The sequence below is a fragment of the Pongo abelii genome, chromosome 19 (assembly GCF_028885655.2).
Source record: "Pongo abelii isolate AG06213 chromosome 19, NHGRI_mPonAbe1-v2.0_pri, whole genome shotgun sequence".
NCBI lineage: Eukaryota > Metazoa > Chordata > Mammalia > Primates > Hominidae > Pongo > Pongo abelii.
In genome coordinates this window covers 44,484,826-44,510,683 of record NC_072004.2, presented here as the reverse complement: position 1 = coordinate 44,510,683, position 25,858 = coordinate 44,484,826, and the positions used below count along the sequence as shown (strand labels likewise).

At 39.7% G+C, this 25,858-nt stretch overlaps 1 protein-coding gene across 1 annotated transcript in view; it reads right to left on the bottom strand.

Moving 5' to 3' along the window:
* The window catches only part of CPD (carboxypeptidase D), an 86,993-nt gene extending 61,209 nt beyond the window's left edge, over positions 1-25,784 (bottom strand). Inside the window, exons 1-2 of the mRNA XM_024234874.3 lie at positions 24,491-25,784; positions 18,955-19,202 (exon numbers count right to left, since the gene is read on the bottom strand). Of these exons, the coding sequence (XP_024090642.1) occupies positions 18,955-19,202; positions 24,491-25,236 (994 nt within the window). The 5' untranslated portion in view covers positions 25,237-25,784. The remainder of the gene's footprint in view (positions 1-18,954; positions 19,203-24,490) is intronic.
* Positions 25,785-25,858: the final 74 nt, after the last annotated feature.

Below are 25,858 nucleotides of genomic sequence, written 5' to 3'. Positions count from 1 at the left end.
TCACTTAAGTATTAAGTAAATGATTCAAAACAATTTTGAGAATCTTTCTAGTTAACACGGTGCTTTAAAGCTTTTTTAAAAGTCAAGTTTATGGAGGTATAATAATTTATATGCTACAAAATTCATCCCATTTACATGTACAGTGCAATGTATACAGTCACATAACTACCACCACAATAAAAATACAGAACATTTCTATATCCCAGAAAGTTCCCAGACCCTGGGTTACCATTAATCTAATTTCTTTCCCTATATTTCTGCCTTCTCTAGAATGTCATATAAATAAAATCATATAGTATATAGCCTTTTGTATTAGGCTTCTTTCACTTAGCATAATGCTTTTGAGACTCATCTATATTCTTCATATATAAATGGTCCATTATATTAGTAAGTATTCTATTGAATAAAAGTAGTTCAATTTGCTTATCTGTTCACGATGTGATGGTTATTTCAGTTGTTTCTTGTTTTTTGGTGATTAAAGCTGTGCATAGATCTTAATGTGGGCATATGTTTTCCTATCTTTTGGGTAAATATCTAGAGGTGGCATGGATGGATCTTATAGTAAGTTTAACTTTGTAAGAAATTGTTTTCTAAAGTGGTTGTACCATATTCATATTACCACCAGCAATGTATCCATGTTTTTAGTTATTCTGCATCATCACCTAACAAGTTGCTCATGCAACTGGAAAGTCTCTTAAATTTTAAGCATTCTAGTGGAAATGGAGTGGTATCTAATTGTGGTTTTAATTTGTATTTCACTGATAACAAATGATATTGCACATCCTTTCTTTCCCATGAAAGGAGATCTTTCAAGTCTTTATTTATCTTCTATACTGGGAGACCCTGGAAGACAGAGACTTTAGTGAGATGGCAGATATGAGGGAATGTGAGAAAGGGATCCCATAAAATTGCCTATGACCACCTGGGATCATCTCTAAACTGCGCATGTACAGGTCTGACCTTAAACAGCACACCAAAAGCACTGAGAACTGAACTACAAAACAGGTTACTGCCCAGCACCCAGACTGGCCCCTGAGTGGTGCACATACAGTACAGATCCGAACAGCACTATAAAGGCTTTGAAAACTGAACTGACATTGGAATTACAGCTTACATAAGGTGAGTCAAAACTTGCAGCTGAACCTAACTGGGTCAGCACAGACAAGTATTATTATTTTTATTTTATTTTATTTTTTTGAGATGGAGTTTCACTCTTGTTGCCCAGGCTGGAGTGCAATGGCACTGTCTCTGCTCACCGCAACCTCCGCCTCCCAGGTTCAAGCGATTCTCCTGCCTCAGCCTCCTGAGTAGCTGCGATTACAGGCATGTGCCACCATGGCCAGCTAATCTGGTATTTTTAGTAGAGACAGGGTTTCTCCATGTTGGTTAGGCTGGTCTTGAATTCTTAACCTCAGGTGATTTGCCTGCCTTGGCCTCCCAAAGTGCTGGGATTACAGGTGTGAGCCACCACACCCAGCCAACAAGTATTATGTTTTAATAGGATTTAAACAAGACCCAGATCTCATAGCATAAGATTCAAAATGTCCAGGATATAATCCAAAATTACTTGACATTCAAAGAACCAGTAAAAGCTCAATAAATTATAAAGAAAAAAGTCAACAGACACCAACTCCAAGATGACACAGATGCTGGAATTACCAGAATAACCTTAAAGCAGTTATTATATCCATGTTCCAAGGAAGTAAGGTTTTCGTTTTGTTTTAGTTTGGTTTTTTTGAGACAACACAGTTTTTTTGAGACAACACAGTCTCGCTGTGTCACCCATGCTTGAGTGCAGTGGCACGATCTCAGTTCACTGCAACCTCTGCCTCTCAGGTTCAAGTAATTCTCGTCCCTCAGCCTTCTGAGTAGCTGGGATTACAGGCATGTGCCACAATGTCCAGCTAATTTTTGTATTTTTAGTAGACACAGGGTTTCACCATGTTGGCCAGGCTGGTCTCAAACTCCGGACCTCAAATAATCCATCCACCTTCGCCTCCCGAATTGCTGGGATTACAGGTGTGAACCACCACACCCAGCCTTCCAAGGAAGTAAGATTAAACAGTCTTAAAGTAAAAGAAAGATACCAAACACACAAAATAGAAAAAAGTAGAAATTTCAGAATTTCAGAAAAATACAGTAACTAAATTAAAAAAATAAACTGAATGGGTTTAACGGAAGAATGGAAATGATAGGAAAAAATGAGTTATCTTGAAGATGGGTAAGTAGAAATTGCCTTATGAATAACAGAGAAAGAAGAAAAAAAGATCTGAAAAAAAAAGAAGAAAAAATTTTAAGAACAATACCAAAAGGCCTACCATTGTTATCACTGGAGTCTCAGGAGAGAAAAAACATGGCACCATGCTATTAAAAAAAAAAAAAAAAGTGAAATAATGGCTAGAAACACCATAAATTTGGCAAAAGACAAAAACTTACATTTCAAGAAGCTCAGCAAATCTCAAACATGATAAGTGCAAAAAAATCCATGCATGGGTATTTTATAATCAAACTGCTGAAAACCAAAGACAGAAAAAAGTCAGCTGGGCACAATGGCTCATGCCCGTAATCTCAACACTTTGGGAGACCGAGGCAGGCGGATCACTTCAGCCCAGGAGTTTGAGACCAGCTGGGGCAACATGTTGAAAACCTGTCTCTACAAAAAATACAAAAAAATAAGCCAGGTGTGGTGACACGTGCCTGTAGTCCCAGCTGCTTAGGAGGCTGAGGCAAGAAAATAGCTTGAGCCTGGGAGGCAGAGGTTGCAGTGAGCCACGACCGCACCACTGCACTCCAGCCTGGGAAACACAGCCAAACTCTGTCTCACAATAATAATAACAGGAAGAGGAAGAGGAAGAGGAAGAAGAAGAGGAAGACGAAGAAGAGGAGGAGGAAGAAGAAGAGGAAGAAAAAGAGGAGGAAGAAGAGGAAGAAAAAGAGGAGGAAGAAGAGGAAGAGGAGGAAGAAGAGGAAGAGGAAGAAGAGGAGGAAGAGGAAGAGGAGTAAGAAGAGAAAGAGGAGGAGGAGGAAGAAGAAGGAGGAGAAGGAGAAGCAGCAGCAGCATAAGCAGCAGAAGCAGAAGCAGAAGAAGCAGAAGCAGAAGAAGCAGAAGCAGCAGCAGCAGCAGCAGCAATAAAATAGTCTTGAAAGTGGCCATAGAAAAATGATGTGCGTATAAAGGGGAAGAAAAATTCAAATGACTGAATTTCTCAGCAGAAGCCATGGAGGCCAGAAGGCAATGGCACAAAATTATTAAAGCACTCTAAAAAACAAACAGCAAAAACAACAAACTACAATTCACAACCCCGAGTTTTATATCCAATAAAAATGTCCTTCAAGAATGATGGCAAGGCTGGGCGCAGTGGCTCACGCCTGTAATCCCAGCACTTTGGGAGGCCGAGATGGGCGGATCACGAGGTCAGGAGACGGAGACTATCCTGGCTAACATGGTGAAACCCCGTCTCCACTAAAAATACAAAAAAAAAAAAAAAAAAAAAATTAGCCAGGTGTGGTGGCGGGCGCCTGTAGTCCCAGCTACTCGGGAGGCTGAGGCAGGAGAATGGAGTGAACCCAGGAGGCGAAGCTTGCGGTAAGCCGAGATCACGCCATGCACTCCAGACAGAGTGAGACTCCATCTCAAAAAAAAAAAAAAGAATGATGGTAAAATACACATTCTCAGAGATGGAAAACTAAGATAATCCATTATAAGCATACTTGCTTTAAAGGAAACGCTAAAGAAGGCTCTTCAGGCAGAAGAGAAATTATACCACAGAGAAACTTGGAACTTCAGGAATGAATGAAAAGCAACAGAAATGGTAAATATAATCAGCTATTTTTCTCCCCTTAAGTCCCTTAGACTGCGTATGACAGTTGAAAGTAAAAATTATAACATCGTCTAGTAGGGTTTTCAGTGCAGCATATATATATATAAGTTAAGTACAACATAAAAGGGGAGGATAAAGGGTATGGTGGGTAGGTTTGTACATTCCTCTTGAAGTAAAATATTAATTTTAAGTAGAACTGTGCAAAGTTAAGTAGTAAATTGTATTTACTAGAGCAACTAAACAGATATAGTTAAAAACACAATCCAATAGAAGGCAGGAAAAGGGAAGCAGTGGGATTAAAATGAGAGAGGCAAACTGAAAAATAATTAGAAAGTAGACCTAAATCCAAACATAACAATAATTATATTCAGTGTAAATGGTGCAAACACACCAACTAAAAGACAGGAATTGTAAAACTCATTAAAAAGCAAGACCCAACTCTATGCAACTACAAGAAACACATTTACTTATTTTTTATTTATTTATTTTTTGAGACAGAGTCTCGCTCTATTACCCAGGTTGGAGTGTAGTGGTACAATCTCGGCTCACTGTAACCTCTGCCTCCTGGGTTCCTAAGCATTCTCTTGCCTCAGCCTCTCGAGTAGCTGGGATTACAGGTGCCTGCCACCACGCCCAGCTAATTTTTGTATTTTTATTAGAGATGGGGTTTCACCATTTTGGCCAGGCTGGTCTCGAACTCCTGACCTCAAGTGATCCACCTGCCTCAGCCTCCAAAAGTGCTGGGATTACAGGCATGAGCCACCGCATCAGGTCAGAAACTCACTTTAAATATAATGGTATAGGTAAGTTAAAAGAATGGGAAAAAATACACCATACACACACAAATCAAAAGAAAGAGTAGCTATATGACTATCAGGTAAAACAGACTTCAGAGCAAGGAAAAATGCCAGAGATAAAGAGGGACATTACACAATAATAAAAGGGTAGATTCACCAGAACGACATAATTCTAGATGTGCATGCAACAATCAGAATTTTGAAATATATAAAACAAAAATTTATAGAACTAAAAGGAAAAACGGGTAAATCCACAATTTTGGTTGCACATTTCAACATTCTTCTCTCAGTAATCAGCAGAAAAGACAATCAGCAAAGGATAGAGAAAAATGTAATAATACTATCAACTAACTAGATCTATAAATGATATTTATACTATACCCCACCCAACAATGGCAGAATACACATGCTTTTCAAGTACACATGGAACATGCACCAAGTCTGACCATATCCTAGGTCAAACTTAACACATTTAAAAGAACTTAAATCATACAAAGGGTGTTCTCTGACCACAATGGAATTATATTGAAATCAATAACATAAATATATTATAAAATATTTATCTCTGTCTTGATACAATCTCATAAAAATAAAGCACGTTTCCTCTGAGTCTATAATAATGAGCTGTTTTCAGAAGGCAATTAATGAGTTGTGATGTCTACCTTTATCTTCTTTAAACTCATAAATGTCAGAAGAGCAGCAAACTAATTTTTATTTCATAAGACAAAAAAGATAAACTATCCTAGCATTAGAATATCAAAATGTCTTTATTCATCAACTTCAAGTTTTGATTTAGGAATCTTTTTTTAATTATTTAAAAAAAATTTTTTTATTTTTAAAATTATTTTTAAATTTATTTTTTTAATTATTTTAAAACATGGAACCAAATGGGGACATTAAGTTATGAATAATTCAAGAATTTTTTGTGAGATGTCACAGATAGGCATTATTTGCCATCTATGTTAAACTTAACATTTATTTTTCTGAAACCAAATGTCAAAGACTGTATAATAAGTAATCCTAACTAAGTAGCTGGTTCAGGTTTGTTGTCTTAATTCTTTTTTTCTCAACACAAAACCTACTTACCCAAAGCTAGAGTTCACCCAAACAGGGAGCAGCCACTGATCTGTAGATAGGCCTGACATTAATAACAGCTGCAGCTATGGCCAGATTCAGTTAATATATTTGCTTATCTTTTTAAGTTGATATGTCATTTGGCTCAACAAAGATTAAAGGAGAAATGTCAGGTTTCAGAATAACTTTATTCAGCCAAAGAAAATTTTAATTTTGGAAGTAAAACATTCAGTTACAGGCACACCTCAAAGCAATAAAGCACTTTAATAGTATAAATGATCTGCAATTTACCCTACTTATTAACAATCATAAATAAGCAAGTTTCTATTATTCTATTATTATTCTATTCTATTCTATTCTATTCTATTCTATTCTATTCTATTCTATTCTATTCTATTATTCTATTCTATTCTATTCTACTATTCTATTAGTCTCTCAGGGGGTTATATAAACCAATGATCTTCAATTTGTTTGTTAATACTAAAATAACTGAAAAAATACGCAACGCTTCACAAATTTTTAAGTTGGTATTCACAAGTTTTCATCTTAAGTTTAAATAGTTGTAAACAAAGGAATATCTTGCATAATGTAAATTTTTCTCTTTTTTTTTTTTTTTGTAGAGACAGTGTCTCACTATTTTGCCCAGGCTGGTCTTGAACTCCTGGGCACAAGCAATCTTCCCACCTTGGACTCTTAAAGTGCTAGAATTATACCGTGTGAACCACTGCACCATGCCCAGTTTTTTTAAACAAAACTTTTATATTATTATTTTAAATATATCCAAATAAAAATGCCAGAGATTTGATTTCTAGAAATATCTATTTAAAAGCTGCCTGAACATGCCTCTCTAAGGAATTTTATATCTTCTTTTTTTTTTTGAGACAGGAGTCTTGCTCTGTCACCCAGGCTGCAGTGCAGTGGCGCAGTCACAGCTCACTGCAGCCTTGCCCTCCAGGCTCAACTGATTCTCCCACCTCAGCCTCCTGAGTAGACTGGACTACAGATGTGCACCACCATGCCCGGCTAATTTTTTTATTTTTACTTTTTGTAGAGACATATCTCACTATGTTGCTCAGGCTGGTCTTGAAGTCCTCAGCTCAACTAATCCTTCCGCATCGGCCTCCCAAAGTGCCGGGATTACAGACCTGAGCCACCATACCCAGCCACATCTTCCCTTTTTCTCTTTGAACTTTTTTTCCATTCTACTTCCTCCACAGAATGCTATTTGAATGTGATATACCTGCATGCTTGAAAGTCTTTCACCATTCTATAATTCTTCAATCTATAGTATGTATGTGTATTTAAATTTTTCTTAATTTCCAATGACTGTAATGCTCTAAGTATTAATTGTGTCCTCTAAATTGAATTATTACAATAGTCACTAGCACATAATTTATCAAAAAGGCATAGTTTTTTTTACAAATTTTGGTAAATAATAAAATAGTAAATATAAGAAATAATTACTGAAAATATTATCTTTCAAAGAAAAATTGGGGGTGATGCTTTTATGGTACCGTTTAACCATTAAAGTAATCACCAAATTGTCCCTTTTGTTTTAGTGCCCTGGAAGTTTGTAAAACTCCAAGGCAATACACCATAATGGGATTTAGATAGGTAGAAAAGTATGCCTGTCTTCGGTCAATTGGGAGAAGAGAATATGAGATAGAACCTCCACAGAAAGTATCTTTGTCAGGCAGATTAATTTTGGGAAAGAATACGTATGAAAATTGAGATCTAAAAATTAAGAGAGAGAGAGAGAGAAAGGAGAGAGAGAGAGAAAGGAAGGAAAGAAGGAAAGAAAGGAAGAAAGGAAGAGGAAATGAAAGGAAAGGAAAGGAAAGAAAGAAACCTACCATTCATTTACCAGTATCAAAGAACAAGACTCAAAGTATAACCATTAGGAATCTGTCTAGTAATACTGCAAATTATGATCAATACCAATGCTTATTGTTATGGGTAGCTAAATCTTCTGATCAAGTGATCTACTCATATCCATTAAACTCTTTCAATCGATTTGTAGCACAACTAATCTTCATATGTTTTAAGATACTCAATCCATCTTGATTAGGAAACAAGTCTCTTATCACTCTTTTCACCACAGAAAGATCTAGCTTTTAAGGGGAGGGGAGATTAATAAATTCAATCCTTCATTCAAAGATACTAAAGATTCACTCTTCTGTCTCAAACAGAAAGCCAATAGAAAAAATATAGTCAATGCTTCGGTGTTAAGAAACACAGCAAGTTTTTTTATTTTGTTTTTTTACTTGCCTCTGCAGGCCAACTATAAAGTGTCAAACTGCATTACACAAGAACCCTATTAATCTTTTACAAGGAAACTACAATGTGTTTTTTTTAAATAGGAAAAGCATTTTAAAGTCTAGGAATATAGACAGACAATTTCTACCCTATATTTCAACTTGGAGCTTAATGATATTACTTTATTTAAACTACTTTGAAAGATAGCGAGAAATTCTCTCACGACTTTGAATTTCCTGAACAATTTTTTATAGGCAATAAGTGAGTTATTAAGTGATAATTTTGTACTTTCTGAGATATTTTTAAAAGCTAATGAGCATAATGTTGGTAAAAAATTTTAGGTAGAAAATCTGGGCCAAATGAATGGAAAAATCAGAGGTTGCTCTTAAAAAAATTCCCCAAATTCCTAATTTTTAAATTCAAGTTCACATCGATCAAATCTTAACTAACTGAACCTGGTCTTTGTATTCTGAGCAACCTATCTTGTGAAAATCTATTTCCTTCACCACTCCCACTGAATATATATTTGCTAATGATACGATTCTACAGAGTTAAACTAAATTACACAGTCCTGCATCTGTTTTCATTTTTGTCTAACTTGGTTAACACTGTCTCCCACATAGCTCTTTGAACTGTATTTTCCTTTTTTTTTTTTTTTTAATGTACTCTCCCATTCTCTCACCACCTGAGTTAAACAGGAAAAAAGGAAAAGAAAAAAGTACATCCAATTTATACAAATTAGATCTATGGGGGCCAAATCCTAAAGGAGTGTTAGGTTCTCTTCATTTAGGCCTATTATCACGTTACAAAGTACACAACTGCACTGCTCCCAAAGGTCAGTCTTTATACTAGGTTATGCTTCAATTTACTAAAGCCAACTCGTGACTCCAAGCAAATATTCTGTTTTGGAGTATTGTTTCACCTTTTTGCTTTCCTTTTAAATTAGGCAGCACTCAGATTTTAAAAGAGAAAATAAAGGGAAGAAAAAGCCTCAACCAGCTCTTTAATGTGCAAGATCAGGTAAGACCAAAAGTACTTTACTAATGCACATTTGATTATCAACTGTACCTTTAAAATATAATCAGGCTGAGAATTAATATCTGAATTGTTGGCATTCCTTAAGGAAAACATCCCAGTACAAAATTCATTCACTTTGGAGGTAAAAAAACAAAAAAGCACCCATCTGTTCATTTATATATATGTTCTGGTTGAACTTCTAGCTCCACGCAATTAAATTATGCCAGAAAACACTATTAATTCAATTTTCAAAATCATGCACACTGCCATATGCTTTCCAAATGTCTCAAAACTCCTAAATCTCTTTCTCATCTTGACCTCTCTCCCAAGCTCTAGAACCTATTTCCTAACTGCCCATTGCGTACTTGTGACTAGTACATCAAGTACTATTAATATTTCCAGTTTTCACTCCTCTTTCACCTGAACGAACACACACACATGCTCACTCGCTCGCTGTCTCCCAATCCCCACCATCCAATTAGTTTTTCCCACTCCCATTTTTTCTAATCCAAGCTCAAAATCCTCAAAGTCATATCTTTGACATCCTCTCTTTGACATTCTGTTCTGCCATTTAAACGATGGTCAATTCTGCAGTTCTTCTTGCATAATTTCTTATATATGTATCTTATAGTCCCTTTTCATTCCCCTACACGCCCTTATCTCCAAAGAGACCCATTCCAGATGACTGTAAACACCTCTCTAGTTTTCCCTCCTCTAGGACTCTTTCCTGCCAATACATTTTGCACAAAGATAACTCCAAAATGAATAGCACTACACTGTCCTTATTATCAAAGAATTCACACACTAACAGGAAACAAAAAAACTATTAACAACATAAGTGGATAAGTATTACACTGATGGTACTGTATAAACAAAAAGCTCTCGAAGGTAGGATAGTGACAGTTATTACAGGAGAGGTTTCAGTAGAGGTTACAGCTAAACTGGTGAAAAGCATTTCAGACAGAGAGTAGCCTAACATGTGAAGGTTCACATTTGGGAAGGACAAGTAGTCCGGTGGCAGAGGACAGGTAGGAGCTGAGGCTAAACTTATAGGCTTGAGTCAGACTGTGGGATCTTCGCTCCCATGCTAAGAAGTATTAGACTTGATCCTATGAACCCTGTATTATAAGCTTTTTTTTTTTTTTTTTGATACGGGTCTTGCCCTGTCAAAAAAAAAAAAAAAAAGGCTGGAGTGCAGTGGCGCAATCATAGCTCACTGCAGCCTCACATTTCTGAGCTCAAACTATCCTGCTGCCTCAGCCTCCCAAGTAGCTGGGACTACAGGGGTGCACCACCATGCCCCACTAATTGTTGTATTTTTTTAGAGATGAGGTCTCACCACGTTGCCCAGGCTGGTCTTAAACTCCTGGCCTCAAGCAATCCTCCTACTTCAGCCTCCCAAAGTGCTGGGATTACAAGTGTGCTCCACTGCTCTTGGGCCTATTTTAGCTGTGTATCTTTGTTGTTTAGTTTTTAATATATAATCTTAAAAACAAAGTAACACAAGTGCTAACAGAACCAGATGCATCTTCCCTAAGTGTGACAGCTGGTTTCTTAGTCATCCACACCTCAAATTAGTAAACACACTCTGCAGGAAAATTAGATATAACGACAGTATTCTGTACATGTTCATTAGGTCAAATTGGTTTATTTATGTTATTCAAATCCACTGTATCCTTACTCACATTTTTGTGATCTAACAGTTATGATCTCTATGACCTACCAGTTCTGAAAGAGGCCTATTTTAAACTTCCTAATATATTTATGGATTTGTCTGTTTCTTAATATCAGATATTGTATTTTTACAGTTATACACTGTTCATCTTATTCCTTTTTGTTTTAGATTACAATTTTCTGGTGTTATATGGGTTAATTCATAATATCCTATTTAATGACACAGAAAATACTCCTCAAAAATAAGTTTTCTGGTCCATTTCTGGACCAAATCTAAACTTTCAACAGCATTGCTGAAAACAGGTGGGTAATTATTTTCCCCATGCTCTTCTTTTTCCATCAACAATCTACTTCCAGCCAAACATACTCAATATTTAAAGCACACTGCTACTGCTCAATCTGACCTCCAGGTTTGGGGAAAGAATAGCTGTCTGCATGATAAAAGGAGTTGATATTCACACAAAAAACTGAATTGGTTACATTATATGCTTTCTCGCCACATTTCATTGTATAAAAGGAGAGGGAAGAAAGTTTGATAAATCCAAAGAACAGTTTATTCTTCTTCCAGAGGAGAAAACAATCATAATTACTAGTTTGAAAAGGCTCAGCCTCAAGTTTATAGTGGCTTAAGAAGACAAATATAAAGCTTTATGGCAGCTGTCCTAACTAATCATAGAATTCATAGACTCACATGAGCAATACATAGGCTTGACAACTATATTTCTGACCAATTTCCTAACTCAACACTCATTTGTATTTTAGGGAAGGCAATCTAAAAGTAGAACATCTGAGATAAATATCTGTGGCCCAGTCCTCACTGGAAATAACTGAAACATATAAACAAGTTGGGAGGAAAAACCCAAAATAATAAGTTATCACACACAACTTGTAAGGTGTGTTGTTCCTACTTAGAATTTGAAAATAAATGAATTCTACTTTAGGGTGATCAAGAACAGCGTTTTTTCAAACTGCAGGTCATCATCCATTAGTGGGTTGTGAGACATATTAGTGGGTTCAGACATATTTTTTAAAGAATGATATAGAACAAACTAAAAGAAATAATACCAGAATGTATAGTAAAAGTATTGTTCCATGAAATTTTTTAATGTACACACATATGTATGAAATGCACATACACAACTAAAAGGTATTTCATATTATAGGTTAAAAGTAAGAAAAAAAAGTTCAAATAATACTGATCTAGGATCTACCAGTAAGGCAAGCTTATTTACTCAGAGTAGGAGCAAAATTAGGAAGAATATTTTTATAAATTGTTATAAGATTAACTAAAGATCTAAGATTTTAGGCCGGGCACAGTGGCTCATGCCTGTAATCCTAGCACTCTGGGAGGCCGAGGCGAGCAGATCACCTGAGGTCAGGAGTTCGAGACCATCCTGGTCAACAAGGTGACACCCCGTCTCTACTAAAAATACAAAAACTAGCCAGGCGTAGTGGTGCATGCCTGTAATCCCAGCTAACTGGGAGGCTGAGGCAGGAGAATCGCTGGAACCTGGGAGGCAGAGGCTGCAGTGAGCCGAGATTGCGCCACTTCACTCCAGCCTGGGTGACAGAGTGAGACTTTGTCTCCAAAAAAAAAAAAGAAAAAAAAGATTATCCAAAGATCAAATAACTATGTATTTATGTTTCGGATGGCAAAAATTCATTTATTCCAAAAAGACTATTATTTACCTTATATATACCAGACATGGTTGTGTGTGCTATAAATAGAAAATGGAATAAAACAAAGTCCCTACCTTCAAGAGTAAGTTTAAACTCTAGTAGAGATAAGTAGCCATGGCACCAGATGCTAGGCTAAAGTGCTTTACACACATTCTCACTTGAGCCTCCTCATCTTGTGAGTAGATAGTATTTATCTTAATTTTATATAAGTGGGAATTGAGGCTTAGAGAAATTCATTAACTTGTCCAAGATTATTTCTGTCTCTCACCCATACCACCCACACACACACACACACACACACACACGCACACAGCTAGTCAAGGCAGAGTTGTGATTCCAACCTAAGGCAACGGGATTCCAAAGCTCTCTCTTTGCCACTACACTGCACTGCCTTCTACTGTTCTTCTATCTGCAAGAAAATAAAATATAACAATGTTCTGCCCAAGAAAACGTCTAAAAGTTACATAAAACTATGATCATTGATCAAATAATTTCAACTATAAGTTGCCTGCCCTTCCTTAAATTGTTTAATTTGAAAGAAGGCAATTCTTTTTTGTCTGTTTGTTTTCTTGGAGACAGGGTCTCATTATTTTGCCCAGGCTGGGCTTGAACTCAAGATCCTCCCGCCTTGGCCTCCCAAGTATCTGTGACTATAAGCACACACCATGGCTTAAAAGTTGACCTAAAACTACAGTTCAGTTTTTATTAAATCTGCTTTGGAATAAACATACTAAAACATCATATGATTTTTACAATGTCTTCAAAACCGTGAAGAAAGAACAGTAGGCAAATGACATACAAATCAGTGCCCTGTGATTAAAAAAAAAAAAAAAGGCGGCTGGGCACGGTAGCTTAGGCCTATAATCCCAGCACTTTGGGAAGGCGAGGCAGGTGGATCAGTTGAGGTCTGGAATTCAAGACCAGCTTGACCAACATGGTAAAACCCTGTTTCTACTAAAAATACAAAAATTAGCCGGGCGTGGTGGTACATGCCCATAACCTCAGCTACTCGGGAGGCTGAGGCACTAGAATCGCTTGAACCCAGGAGGCAGAGGTTGCAGTGAGCTGAGATTGTGCCATTGCACTCCACCCTGGGCAACAAGAGCGAAACTCCATCTCAAAAAAAAAAAAAAAGGCATCTTGCTCCATGAACAAGTCCAGAGTAGGTCTCACAATAACGAGGCTTTGGAAGGGGATGTGGCTATTCATCAGCCTTATTAGAATAGCCATTTCCTAAATGGATCCTGAGGAGGTTTGTGAGACATGTTGAGTGAGGCAAGGCTCACCCACATAGACAGCTAGATATGCTGGGCCAGCCCTGGCAATGAAGGCAAAGGCACTAGGGCCCAAATCACCCCAGATTCCACACTACTAATATCCTGTCTGATTCCTCAGAGCAGGAGTTGTTTCTGTTTTGCTCTCACTGTATACCGGTACATCACCTAATACAGTGTATGTGGCATGGCAGGAACTCAGTAAATATTTGCTATATGAATACATTATATTGCACAAGTTAGTTCCTCTCTCAGGCCTTGATTTTCTCTAAAACAAAAGGGTTGGACTAATCAATATATTCACTTTCAGCTCTAAAGGTCTATACTTCAAGCTAGAATTCCTAAATATATCACATAGAACATCAGTAAAATTACTCGGCTGAGCATGTGGCTCCCGTTTATAATCCCAGCACTTTGGGAAGCCAAGGCGGGCGGATCACTTGAGGCCAGGAATTCAAGACCAGCCTGGTCAACATGGTAAAACCCTGTCTCTATTTAAAATACAAAAAATTAGCCGGCATGGTGGCACACACCTGCAATCCCAGCTGCTCAAGAGGCTGAGGCACGAGAATCATTTGAACCCAGGAGGCAGAGGTTGCAGTGAGCTGAGATCACACCTGTACTCCAGCCTGGACAACAGAGCAAGACTCTGTCTCAAAAAAAAAAAAAAAAAAAAAATTACTCCAGGACATCCGGGTTTTTTGAATATATGCCTAGTCACAAAGTTTCACAACATCTTACTCACTAAACACAATGAATTCACCCTGTTGAAACTAAAACCATCACAGCCTCCTCTTCAAGGGGAAACTGCTCAATATTTGCTGAGGTACGAAGAGAAATAAGCCAGTTATTGTAGAAATAACATAGGACATATCTGACATTCAGCTGAAACAAGAGAAAAGTTGATGCTCATAAAAATAAAAATGATAGCAGCATAATGTAGCTTCTTCAGATGTTTGAATAATCAGAAAAATCTGATGATAACTAGCTTCACCAAATATCTCTGGCCTTAATACCAAAGTACACCTACGTTTTGTAGAGGCAGGACATTTATTTTTTAAGTAGTATGAGATACATTTACCTTACTCAATTAACTGTCAGTTAGAAACTACTTTCTAACCTTTTACAACTTTTTCCAAAAAGGCAAAGTTAAGTATTTACCCCATTATTTTAAGTAACATCATCTCAAATTAATGAAGCAACTTGACTAGATTACAAAACCACCAGTTCAAAGTTAGGTTTTATTAAATATATTTACTAAGGACTGAAATGTAAAAATCACACATTAAAGTAAGTCCATTATCTATAAAAAATTTTTTAATGATTTTCAAATCACTTCTAATTGTTATGGGGAGAAGGTTTGACTTCTAAATAGTATGTCAAACCTCTTTCTGAATGCTTCTGATATACAAGAAACACTGGTAGAAACTATATGAGGATCAGAAAATTCTAGAAAGTGATAGCAGCAGCAGGCCGGAGGGTGCAGGAAGGAGGCGGACAGCCACCCCTTCTGCAGCCACCCCCCACAGCCCGCTGCCACCCCCCACAGCCCGCTGCCCTGGGGGCTGCCGTAATGGGGTCAGGCCCAGAGCAGCACAGCGGGGGAGTAATGTAGTCAGGCAGAGAGGAACCCCTATGTGGAGCTGGGGCCGTGCTTTGGGGGCGGGGCGGAAGGTAGGAGTGGCTCCAGCTTTGGGAACCTGGCCAGAAGTGCAGCCACTGCGCCCACCCCACTGAGGGTTCCGGGTTCCTGGGCTCGGGAGGAGGCTCTGCGCGGGCCACTTGGGGCCAAGTCCCCGGTGTCCGCCCCACGTGGGATGACCTCCCAGCCTGACACTCCTGACAGTCAGGCCCCAGGCCCGCAACCAGCTCCGGGCCACTCCTTAGCCCCAGGGCAACAGGGAAGCTTGTGACAATGTCGCCCCTGGCCCAGACACTGGCTCAGGCCCAGCAAGGATTAGAAGCCACCCCCCCACAGGCTCCCAGGGGGCACGGCTGGGGCTGCATGCTCCACTGAGTCGGCGGGAGCTGGGAGCTGGCAGCAGCTGCGTCCCCCGACCTCCTAGGCCCCCCTTACCCTTGCAGGCTTGGAGATGCCTGATCCTGCTGCCTGGCCTCTCCCCATTCTTGCCTCCGCTCCTATCCGGGATTGGGGTTGGAGCTGAGGCGGCGCACTGTCACAGCCCGGAGGGGTATGCACATGCTTGGGCCCTGTTGCCTGGGCCCCCACCGGACTGGGCACTGACAAGCGTGGAAGAGGGAACCAAGGTTGGGGACTGAGGGCGACTCAGCACTGGCTTGCAGGTGCCCCTTAGCACGAGCAGCCGGGGTACCATGGAAAGCAGCAAGAGGCAGACTAGCTCCTGGGTATAAGGGAGGGGGTCCCTGGTGAGGGCCTGAAGGCTGGGGACCAGGCTGCCAGTCCCATAGACTGGAGTGGGGACTTGTGGTGCCTTTTCCAGGCTGCCCGTGGCGCCCATGAACCAATCGGCATACACTTCCTCCCCTCTTAGGTCCATAAAAGCCCTGGGCTCAGCCAGAGCAAGGCAGAGGATGGAGAGATGGGACAACCAGAGGGTAGCTCCTCTCTGCTGAAAGCTGAACACTCATCAGGATGACCTGCCTGTAGAGAGAAGCCACCCACTCCAGGGCCTCCTTTGTGCTGAGGGCTGAACACTTAACTGGGTGACCTGCCTACAGACAGGAGATGCCCACTGCCGGTCTCCTCTGAGCTCAATAAAGCTCCTCTTTGTCTTGCTCACCCTCCACTTGTCTGCATACCTCATTCTTCTTGGATGCAGGACAAGAACTTGGGCAAAGGCACCACCAGGCACAGAGGTTTCCAGCCAGAAAAGCAACACCCCAAAGATCCCATAACGAAAGTATTAAGTTCTCAAACTTATGACCCATTTTGGGTACATATGGCTTGATATAAAAAGTAAAAGAGTAATTCAAAGGTTTAAATACACATTAAGAGACATGTCATAAGACACTTTATAATGTGACTGCCAATAAAAAGGTAAGGAAGACCTAAGGCATTTCATCATGGGCAGACTCCCAGAAAAGAAAAAATTTACACTGATGACATTTCCATTGGTTGACTTATTCCTTCTAAGTTCCCTCTACATCTACATCTGTGCATAAAAACAACAACGTTATTATTCAAAGCATACCTAAAGTTTAAAAAGAGTAATAGCTGTTTTCATAGCATTTAAAGAGAAAAGGTAAACAGTTCAAGCTTGTATTAACAATTCTTGCCAGGCACGGTGGCTCATACATAATTCCAGCACTTTGGGAGGCTGAGGCGGGTAGATCACTCGAGGTCAGGAGTTCGAGACCAGCCTGGCCAACATGATGAAACCCTATCTCTACTAAAAATACAAAAAATTAGCTGGGCATGGTGGCAGGCACCTGTAATCCCAGCTACTTGGGAGGCTGAGGCTGGAGAATCACTTGAAGCCAGGAGGCGGAGGTTACAGTGAGCCAAGATCATGCCACTGTACTCCAGCCTGGGCAACAAGAGTGAAATTCCATCTGAAAAAAAAACAACAACAAACAATTCTTTAAAAAATAACATTTCATAAGAAATTGGAATCCTTATATATTGCTGGTGGGAATGTAAATGGTATATCTACTTTGGAAAATAGTCTGTCAAAGCTAAACACAGAATTACCATTTGACCCAGCAATTCTACTCCTGGGTATATATCCAGACGAATTGAAAATAAGGACTCATACAGATACCTGAACGCCAACGTTCATTACGCATTATTCCCAGTAGCCAAGGTGGAAACAACCCAGTGCTCATTAATAGATGGATAAACAAAATGTATTACTAACATAAACATTCAAGGAATATTATTCAGCCATAAAAACGAATAAAGTTCTGATACCTGCTACAAAATGGATCACCCTTAAGAATACTATGTTAAGAAAAATAAGCCAGATGCAAAAGGAAGAATATTGTATAACTCCAGTTATATAAAATATCTAAAATGGGCAAATTCACAGAGATAGAAAGTAGATTAGAGGTTACCAATGGCTGGGGGTAAGGGACAGAGATGGAAGTGGGAATTATTATTTAATGCGTACAGAGTTTCTGTTTGGGATGATGAACAAATTTTAGAAATAGTGGTGATGGTTGCACAACATTGTGAAAATTAGTACCACTGAGCTCTACACTTAAAAATGTTTAAACAGTTAAACTGTCAAATTTCATGTTATATATATATATATATGTTTTACCACAATAAAAATAAAAAAAACAGCATTCCATGATCACCTCACAGATTAAAATACAAAAGGAAAATGGGCCTTTATGTAAAATGGAGAGATCTGGGCTGGGTGAAGTGGCTCACATCTATAATCCCAGCACTTTGGGAGGTTGAGGTAGGAGGATCCCTTGAGGTCAGGAGTTTGAGATCAGCCTTGGCAGCACAGCGATACCCCATCTCTACAAAAAATTTAAAAAATAGCTAGCATAGTGGCACACATCTATAGTTCCAGCTACTCAGGAGATTGAGGCAGGAGAATTGCTTGAGCCCAGGAGCTTGTGATTACAGTGAGCTATGATTGTACTACTGCACTGCAGCCTGGGTAACAGAGTGAGACCCTGTCTCTTAAAAAATATATATATTTTAAGTTTAAATGGAGAGACCTGGTTGCTGGTGGTCATCATGTTAACCAAGCTGTCCAACTTGGCCACTTGCAGCTTGACGTTATGGGTCTCCTGATATGATGCGCAACATGATCTATATAATAGTCTTGCTGGGAAATCTGACCTAATCTTACAATGAAGAAAGTGACAATCTAGATTATGGAATTTTTCCATAGGACTATTAGCATGGTCTCTTTACAAAAGCCAAATGCAATGCTTGAACTTTGATTGGATCCTAGATCTGGAGAAAAAAGGGCTACCAAGGCTACTTTGGACATAATGGGGGAAATCTGAGTTATGGACGGCATGTGGTATGATAATATTAAATTATCATTGATTTCTCAGTTATGGTAATAGTATGTAGTTAAACAGGAAAATGTCCCTGTACTTGGGAAATACATGCTGAGGAAATTATAGGTAAAGTGTTGTGAAATCTGCAACCTACTTTTGGATGGTTTGGCAAAAGGTTGTGTGATTGTGTATGTGTGTGTGTGTGCATGCACATACACATGCATGTAGAGAGAGGACAGATAGGTCTTCATGTAGTCCTTCAATTTTGCTGTAGGTTTGAAATTTTCAAAATAGAAAGAAATATTATCTTTTAAAGTTAGATTTCTACAAAGTTTCTTCTTTTTTGCTCAGAATACACATAAGAAAATTCAACGAACAAGGGGGAAAATGTAGCAAACTCAATGCTTTGCATACCTTCCACATCATACCAATGTGCGCCGTTTGTGATTCCATCTTTGAAAGTCTCGTCTTCATCTCCTGGACAATGAGGCTCACCAGTTTTCATTATGGGGTGGTTTGAAGCATAAGCTTTTGCCAAGTATTTAAATACTTCATCATCTGAGGTTTTGCTATAGATTCCAGCGGCCTTATGTTCTGGAGAATCATCAAAAGGATAGCTTGCTACCACTGAGCCACCATGCAGATTTCCAGAAAGCACAAACCTTTGAAAATACAACCAAGTCACGTATCACTAAAAAAGGACACAAAACACCATGCATTAAAAAAATTCCACAAAATCTTTTAGAAATAAACTCCAATATCTCTCTTGGAGACCTAAAAAACAAAAACCTGATAGGAACTCTATCAGCTGTTATCTGTTATAAGGAGACTAACAACAACAAAAAAAGAAAATGGAAAGAAAGTATTATCAATTTAAAATTTCAAACAGCTTTAACAATTCAGGTTAACCTAAACTAACTTTAAAGAGTTTTCCTTCATTGAAAAAATAGCTGGATAACACAGTATACATTAATATTTCAGGAAATATCTTATTTAGGGAATTCCAAATTCATGTATTAGGTTGAACTATATGAGCTTTGAGCTTGCCAATATTCACCCTTTTCTTTTTGGTAGTGGTGGGGTCTCACCATGTTGCCAGGCCTCCCAAAATGCTGGGATTAGAGTCATGAGCCACTGTGCCTGGCCCTCACCCATTTTTTTGACCTAAAAAAAATGACAATTTCATATAGTTCAGCCTACGACTTGTATTTCATAATACGTAAATTCCACAGAAAACATGGCTGGTATATATAAATATTCATTGCATATATGTTAGGTTAATAACTTTTATGCTTTTTACATTTACCGTCCAAAGAGAATTTTTAAGATAGGAAATCTAATTTTTAAAAGGATATTTTGTGTTTCACTCCAGTTTCACAATATACTAAATTCACATTTTCAAGAGAGAAGCCATAGTTGAGAAGATTCAGGAAAAAACAAACAAACAAAGAAAACAACCTGATTCAGTGAGCTGCTTACAGAGAAAAACAATACACCATATCAAAGACTAGTCCTCCATGGCATCACTGTAGAAGCAGCTCTTTCAAGGCCCAATGTTTCTGATTGGGCCATTAAAAAAATAAACTGACATCGAGACAAGGCTGCTCCTGTAAAAGAAACATTTTTTTTAATGCTTCTACTTTTAAGTGAACCAATTTACAATTTGGTCAAACTTATCTATATAGAAATACTGAAGAATTCCTTTTATGGTAAAAGCTAAAACCTAAAGGCAAAAAAAAAAAAAAAATGCTAAAGTCCTATTTAAGCATCTTTCCCTTATATAACAGCTTAAACCATTACTATCAGTAGAGATTAAATACTTTTCTTTTTCCATTCTAAATTGGATTTTCTTGCTTCTGCCTTTCTGTTGTTGAAATTAACTGACCTACAGAAATTCTAAAGGGGGTTGATATATAACATTTTTCTATATGCTTGAAAAAAAAAGTAAACCTGTCATGTCTAATTTGAAAGACTATTTTAAGCATGATGAGTAGTATTATCCCAGAGAAGATCAAACAATGAAAATTACTTGTAACACAAAATCTGTTCATCAGAAGATAGATCTTTGCCAATAAGGACACTGATTAAACACTAGCATAGACTATGAAAAGAAACTAGCTAAAAACTAATATAATTATAATTAGCACCCTTCCAGACACCAGAGAAGAATGCCATTTGGTGTAGTGGCAATGGCACAGGCTTTGGAGACAGACAAATTTGGGTAAGAACATTCCGTCTCCCAGATCTGTTGCTCACCAGTAATATAACATAATCAGGAGAAGTTACTGCCTTTAAATTCACTGAACCTCAGTTTTCCTCTCATTTGTAAAATAGGGATTAATGCTACCTATTTCCCAGAGTTGTTATGAAAATTAAGATAACATACATCAAACATAATCTGGCATAAAGACTGCTTTATAGCCCCTGCTCAACAAATGTTCATTTCTTTGGAGATATCTAGCATCCTGTTTAAGGAAACACTGCCTTACAAACTATCATTTTACTCCCCACTTCCACTGCCAGTCCTTGGGTAATAGAATGATACAGAAACAAAAACTAAGTAAATATTCTAACTTTCTAACTCCACTCTAACCACCTCTCCCCTATAGCTAAGGTATTAACAATTTACTCTCTGGTTTGTAATTCTAAAACAATTTTTAAGTATTTTTCCCCCACTGACTCTGGGAAAGTTATAAGAAGGCAAGGGCAGGGTCAGGTAATCCATTCGGCAACAAACATTTCTTGAGTGTCAACTATTTGCCAAATGACATTCCAGGGAGAGATACATCCCAAACGACATTCTAGGGATAGATACATCTGTGAACGAAACAAACAAACAAATGCCCTCTGGGCATTCATATTCTAGTAAAATAAAATGGATAATTAAATATTCTAAATAAGTAAAGCATGCTACTTTAATTGCACATTTTAAGTAAAACTTTAAAATCTAAGATTCTCTACAAAATGCTGTTTTTCATTTTGTTCAACATTTCTTCCAACACTTCTCAGAAATATTGTCAAAATGGCTTAATCAAATACTTTTGAACAATGAAATATTTGCAATCTACTTGAGTAATAAAATTCACTTCGATTTTCCTTACTGTAATTACAGTTTTGAAAGTACCAATGTCACTCTCACAATGACGATTTCAAGAGAAAGTGACTACAATGGCTGTAAGATTATGCTTTGAGTTTTTGTCAAATCAACTTTGCAAATCAACTCCAATCTTATTTGAAAGGTACTTTATGGTTTCCATTCAAATCAATTCTCTCAAATGTTTCTCATACTTGACTTCAGTATCACATATCATTCCTTGCATAAGATTTAAAGTAGCTGGTAAATATATTATAGATATTACAAATGAATTTATAAATATTAAACAGCTAATCTCTAAATTAACTCTATTACGCTATCCAAGTAACCCTGCAGATAACTTGAAAAAAATTAAGATAACTTGATATCTGACAAACTACATTTCAAAGATTCAGACAGTCATAGATATGTATACATAAGCCCCCCAAAAAAATCATCTGCACCCACTCTCAACATTGTGATAACGCTTTTCACAAACACATCCAAATATCATTTATATGCTTATCTCCTATGAAAATGTAAGCAGGTATATTCACTTAAAGAAGTATAGAGGTCAACTATAAAAAAATAGGGGTAACTATAAAATCTTCATTTGAATGATAAAGTTAATTTTTTATATATTTTCTTAAAATATTTGTCTCAACATCCATTGGATGAAGTATAAAGTGGAACAAAGAAAATAAACTTCATTTTCCTAAGCTGGAGGAAATTAAGCCTTAAAATTTTACATATTCAAAATAACAACAAAATCTAATTCGAATATAGCTGGGTGAATAGAATATCAAGAAATTACTCAAATGGTTTACCTCACAAAATACACTGAAAAAGGTAGTTTTCCCATACAGACTAATGTTTGAGTTTTTAAAAACATCCTATCCATAAAGTTGACGCTATATTTAGGCATCAATATCAAATTGTGTGTGTGCTTGTGTTTTTAATTTTATTCACATATCAGTGTCCTTTGTTATTGGTTAATAGCACAGAGTATGCATTTTGAGTGAATTTTTGAAGACTTGAGTTAGGATGGATATACTCTTCACCATATATGATCACCTACTTTCCCTTTTGATTAATTAGAGTTACATATTTGAAGAACAGATATGATTAGGGTAGTCCACTGCCACAGACCAAAATGACTCTGTATAGCCTCAAGGCGACTTGCACCAAGAAAAAGCTTATTTTCATATTTGGTCACAGCACAACTAATACTGAAAAGAAAAATCCAGGCACAGAATTTACATCCCTGCAAGGATCACAGCATTTTAAAGGTGCAAGGACAGAGCATTTTAAACAATTAAGCAATGCAAACGGTGCATTTGATGTATCATCTCCAAAAAGCCCTGGCCATCACAGCTCTGTCAATAAGTGTATGTCAAAGTCATATTTCTTATGCAGATGTTCAGAGGTCATGACACGATAGTATTTAAAAGAAAAAAAAATCCTCCCAGAAAGTCTATGTGAAATTATATATCTACAAGAGAGCTTATCAAGAGGAGTAAAGTAAAAGATAGAAGATGAAAAGACTCAGGAACTCTCCTAACACCCAAGAATTTTCTAGATCTATATATGACTGAAATCTTGTAGAAGAAATGATTCCAAGTCCCGCAGAGAAACTTCTTTATCTTAGCAGTCCCTCAGAAATCTTCTTTTAATCCAGATGGAATGATCAGTTATTGCTTCAAAAGCCTTATGAAGATACAAAAATGGGGAAAAGCTGATGCTAGAAAAGGGGAAGAGATGCCTGCTCACTTCAGACACTATGCCATCTGGAGTGAGTTCCCTCCTATTTTATTCCTCTTCTTTTTGCGGAAAATCCTGCCCATCTCTGGAGATAGCTCAAGCTCTACCTCTTCCACAGAGATGGTCCGTGTTATTGCAGCCCACACACATCTTGCCAGTGGGAACAATTCCTGTAAAGTTTAACTGGGTACACCAACATACCTCATAAATATTTATAACATTCTCTTGTTTTTTACTAATTTATTGAGGTCCTCATTCTTCTACTTTGTAATTTTTTAAACCTCGCGCAATGCTTAATAACACTTAAAGTGTGTATTAAAAGTGTGACCATTAGCCATTCCGCCCAGGCTAATAAGGTGCACAAATGACATCGCAAACCCTTCAGAGTCTAAAATGAAGCGGCTCACAGATCAGTGCAAGTTCTCCAGCTAAGTCCATATCTTCTTAAGCTGAGTCAGAGGTAAAAATTGGAGAAAAACCAGCTTCTGTCAAATAGGCAAGGGGAAGATCCTGGGAATATCATCTGCCATTTTTGGGCTCCAGTCTCCCTCCGTGGCTAAGAGGACTATCAGGAATCAGATTGCCTAATTCTAAGTCCCAGCCACACTCCTATGTAAATCAGTTAACCAATCTGACCCTCAATTTCCCCGTATGCAAAACTCATGGTGTCTATGACATCAGGTTGTGGCCAAAATAAAGTGAGATACTGCAGTCACAGAAAAAATTAGCACAGCGCCTATACCATTAGGCACTTTTGATAGAAGATAACAACAATGACAGCTTATCTATAAAATGTGTGAGCTGACCTAGGTTACCCTTAAGATCTCTTCTCGCTCATATTCCATGCCCCTGTAAGAATAGGGACCAGAATGTCAGAAAGGAGTGTCCCCTCCAGCCATCCCTTGAACAAATGACAGCCTCTAGGAGGCAATTCTTTGATGATTAGCAGGACGGGAGGCTATGCGGCCTGGGCCCTGTCCCCGTTACAGGGTGTCTCCCTTCACCTTCACCACCGCCACCCCTTATGCCAGCATTGTCTGAGCGCCTACTGGGTGCCGGAACCAGCCTCGGCCCTTGGAGGCACACACGGACGGGGAGGGGGCAGGCAACACTCACTTGTTCCTGCGGATCCACTCGATGAGGGCGCGCACCTCGGGCACCTCGTCCAGGGCGGGGGGCTCGCCGGTGCTAAACTGGTCGGGAAAGCTGCGGTTGAGGTCGCGGCCGCGACTATTGTCGCGGCCGCTGGCCCCGGGCGGGCCGCCGTCGCCGAAGCCACAGTCGCCCTCGCGGGCGCGCTCGAAGCCATCGGGGTTGAGGCTGGGCAGCAGGTACACGTCGGTGGTGTTGAGCAGGCGGACCAGGCGCGGGTCCCCGCGGCGGTAGCCGGCCGCCAGCTCACGGGCCAAGTAGATCAACACCTGGCGCGACACGGTCTCGTCGCCGTGCATGTTGCCCACCAGCTTCACCTGGGGCCGGCCGGGCAGCAGCGGCCCCGCAGCGTCGGGCCCGGCAGCGTCGGGCCCCGCGTCGCCCTCAGGGATTAGCGACCCCAGGCCGGCCGTGAGGCGCAGCACCCACAGCGGCCGGCCCTCCACCGAGTGGCCAATGCTAAAGAGGCGGGCCAGGCCGGGGGGCCCCGCGGCCGCAGCCTCCCTCAGCGCCGAGCCCAACTCCTCTTCGTGGTAGTAGCGGTCGAACTGGCCCTCGGCCGCCTCGGCGCCCGCGCTCGTCGTTGTCGTAGTCGCCTCCGCCTTCTTGATGTGAGCCGCCTGGGCCGAGCTCCCCAGCAGCAGCAGGCACATGAGCAACGGGAGCCGCCCTAGCCGCCAGGGCGGCCGCTCTTCCCGGCCGCTCGCCATCTTCCAGCAGCGCGGCTAACCCCAGCTCCGCTCCCGCGGCTCAGCGCTGCGGGCGGCTGGGGCCCGCCGGATCCCCTCCTCGCCTAGCAACCCCATCCCGCCCTCTGGCCGCAGCCAATCGCGGACGGGCCTGATGGAGCGTCACCACCAGGGGGCGGGGCTTCCCTTAAAGCAGCCGATTCCCTCTGGGCGGGCCTGCCCTGCTCCCGTCTGGGACGAGTTTGGTCACCCTCTTCCTTCGCCAAGGTTCTTCTTCTCTTCTCCTCCTTGTTTCGTGTTCTGCGTGTGCTGCCCTTCTCGCTCAGTCTCTTCTTTATGGCTTCTCCCCTAAATTATCACCCATTTTTCTCTGAGAACTCCTGCTAGTTCCCTTCCCATCTTTGTTGCTGCCTTTCTCAGCTGCGCTTTAATGCTTAGAACCGAGAATGGAAAGAATCAAAAGGTTCGAAAGAATCATAAGACTAGAAAAAATCAATAGGTTCGAAAGAATCTTCGTTCGGACAGGCAAAGCCTTAGCCCAGTCTCCTAGGCGCCTTGTCTCCGCATCCGCCCCGCCTCCGCTGGAGCCCCGCTGTCTGCGTGCGGTTGCACGGGACGCCTCGTGGGGAGGAAGGCTCGCACC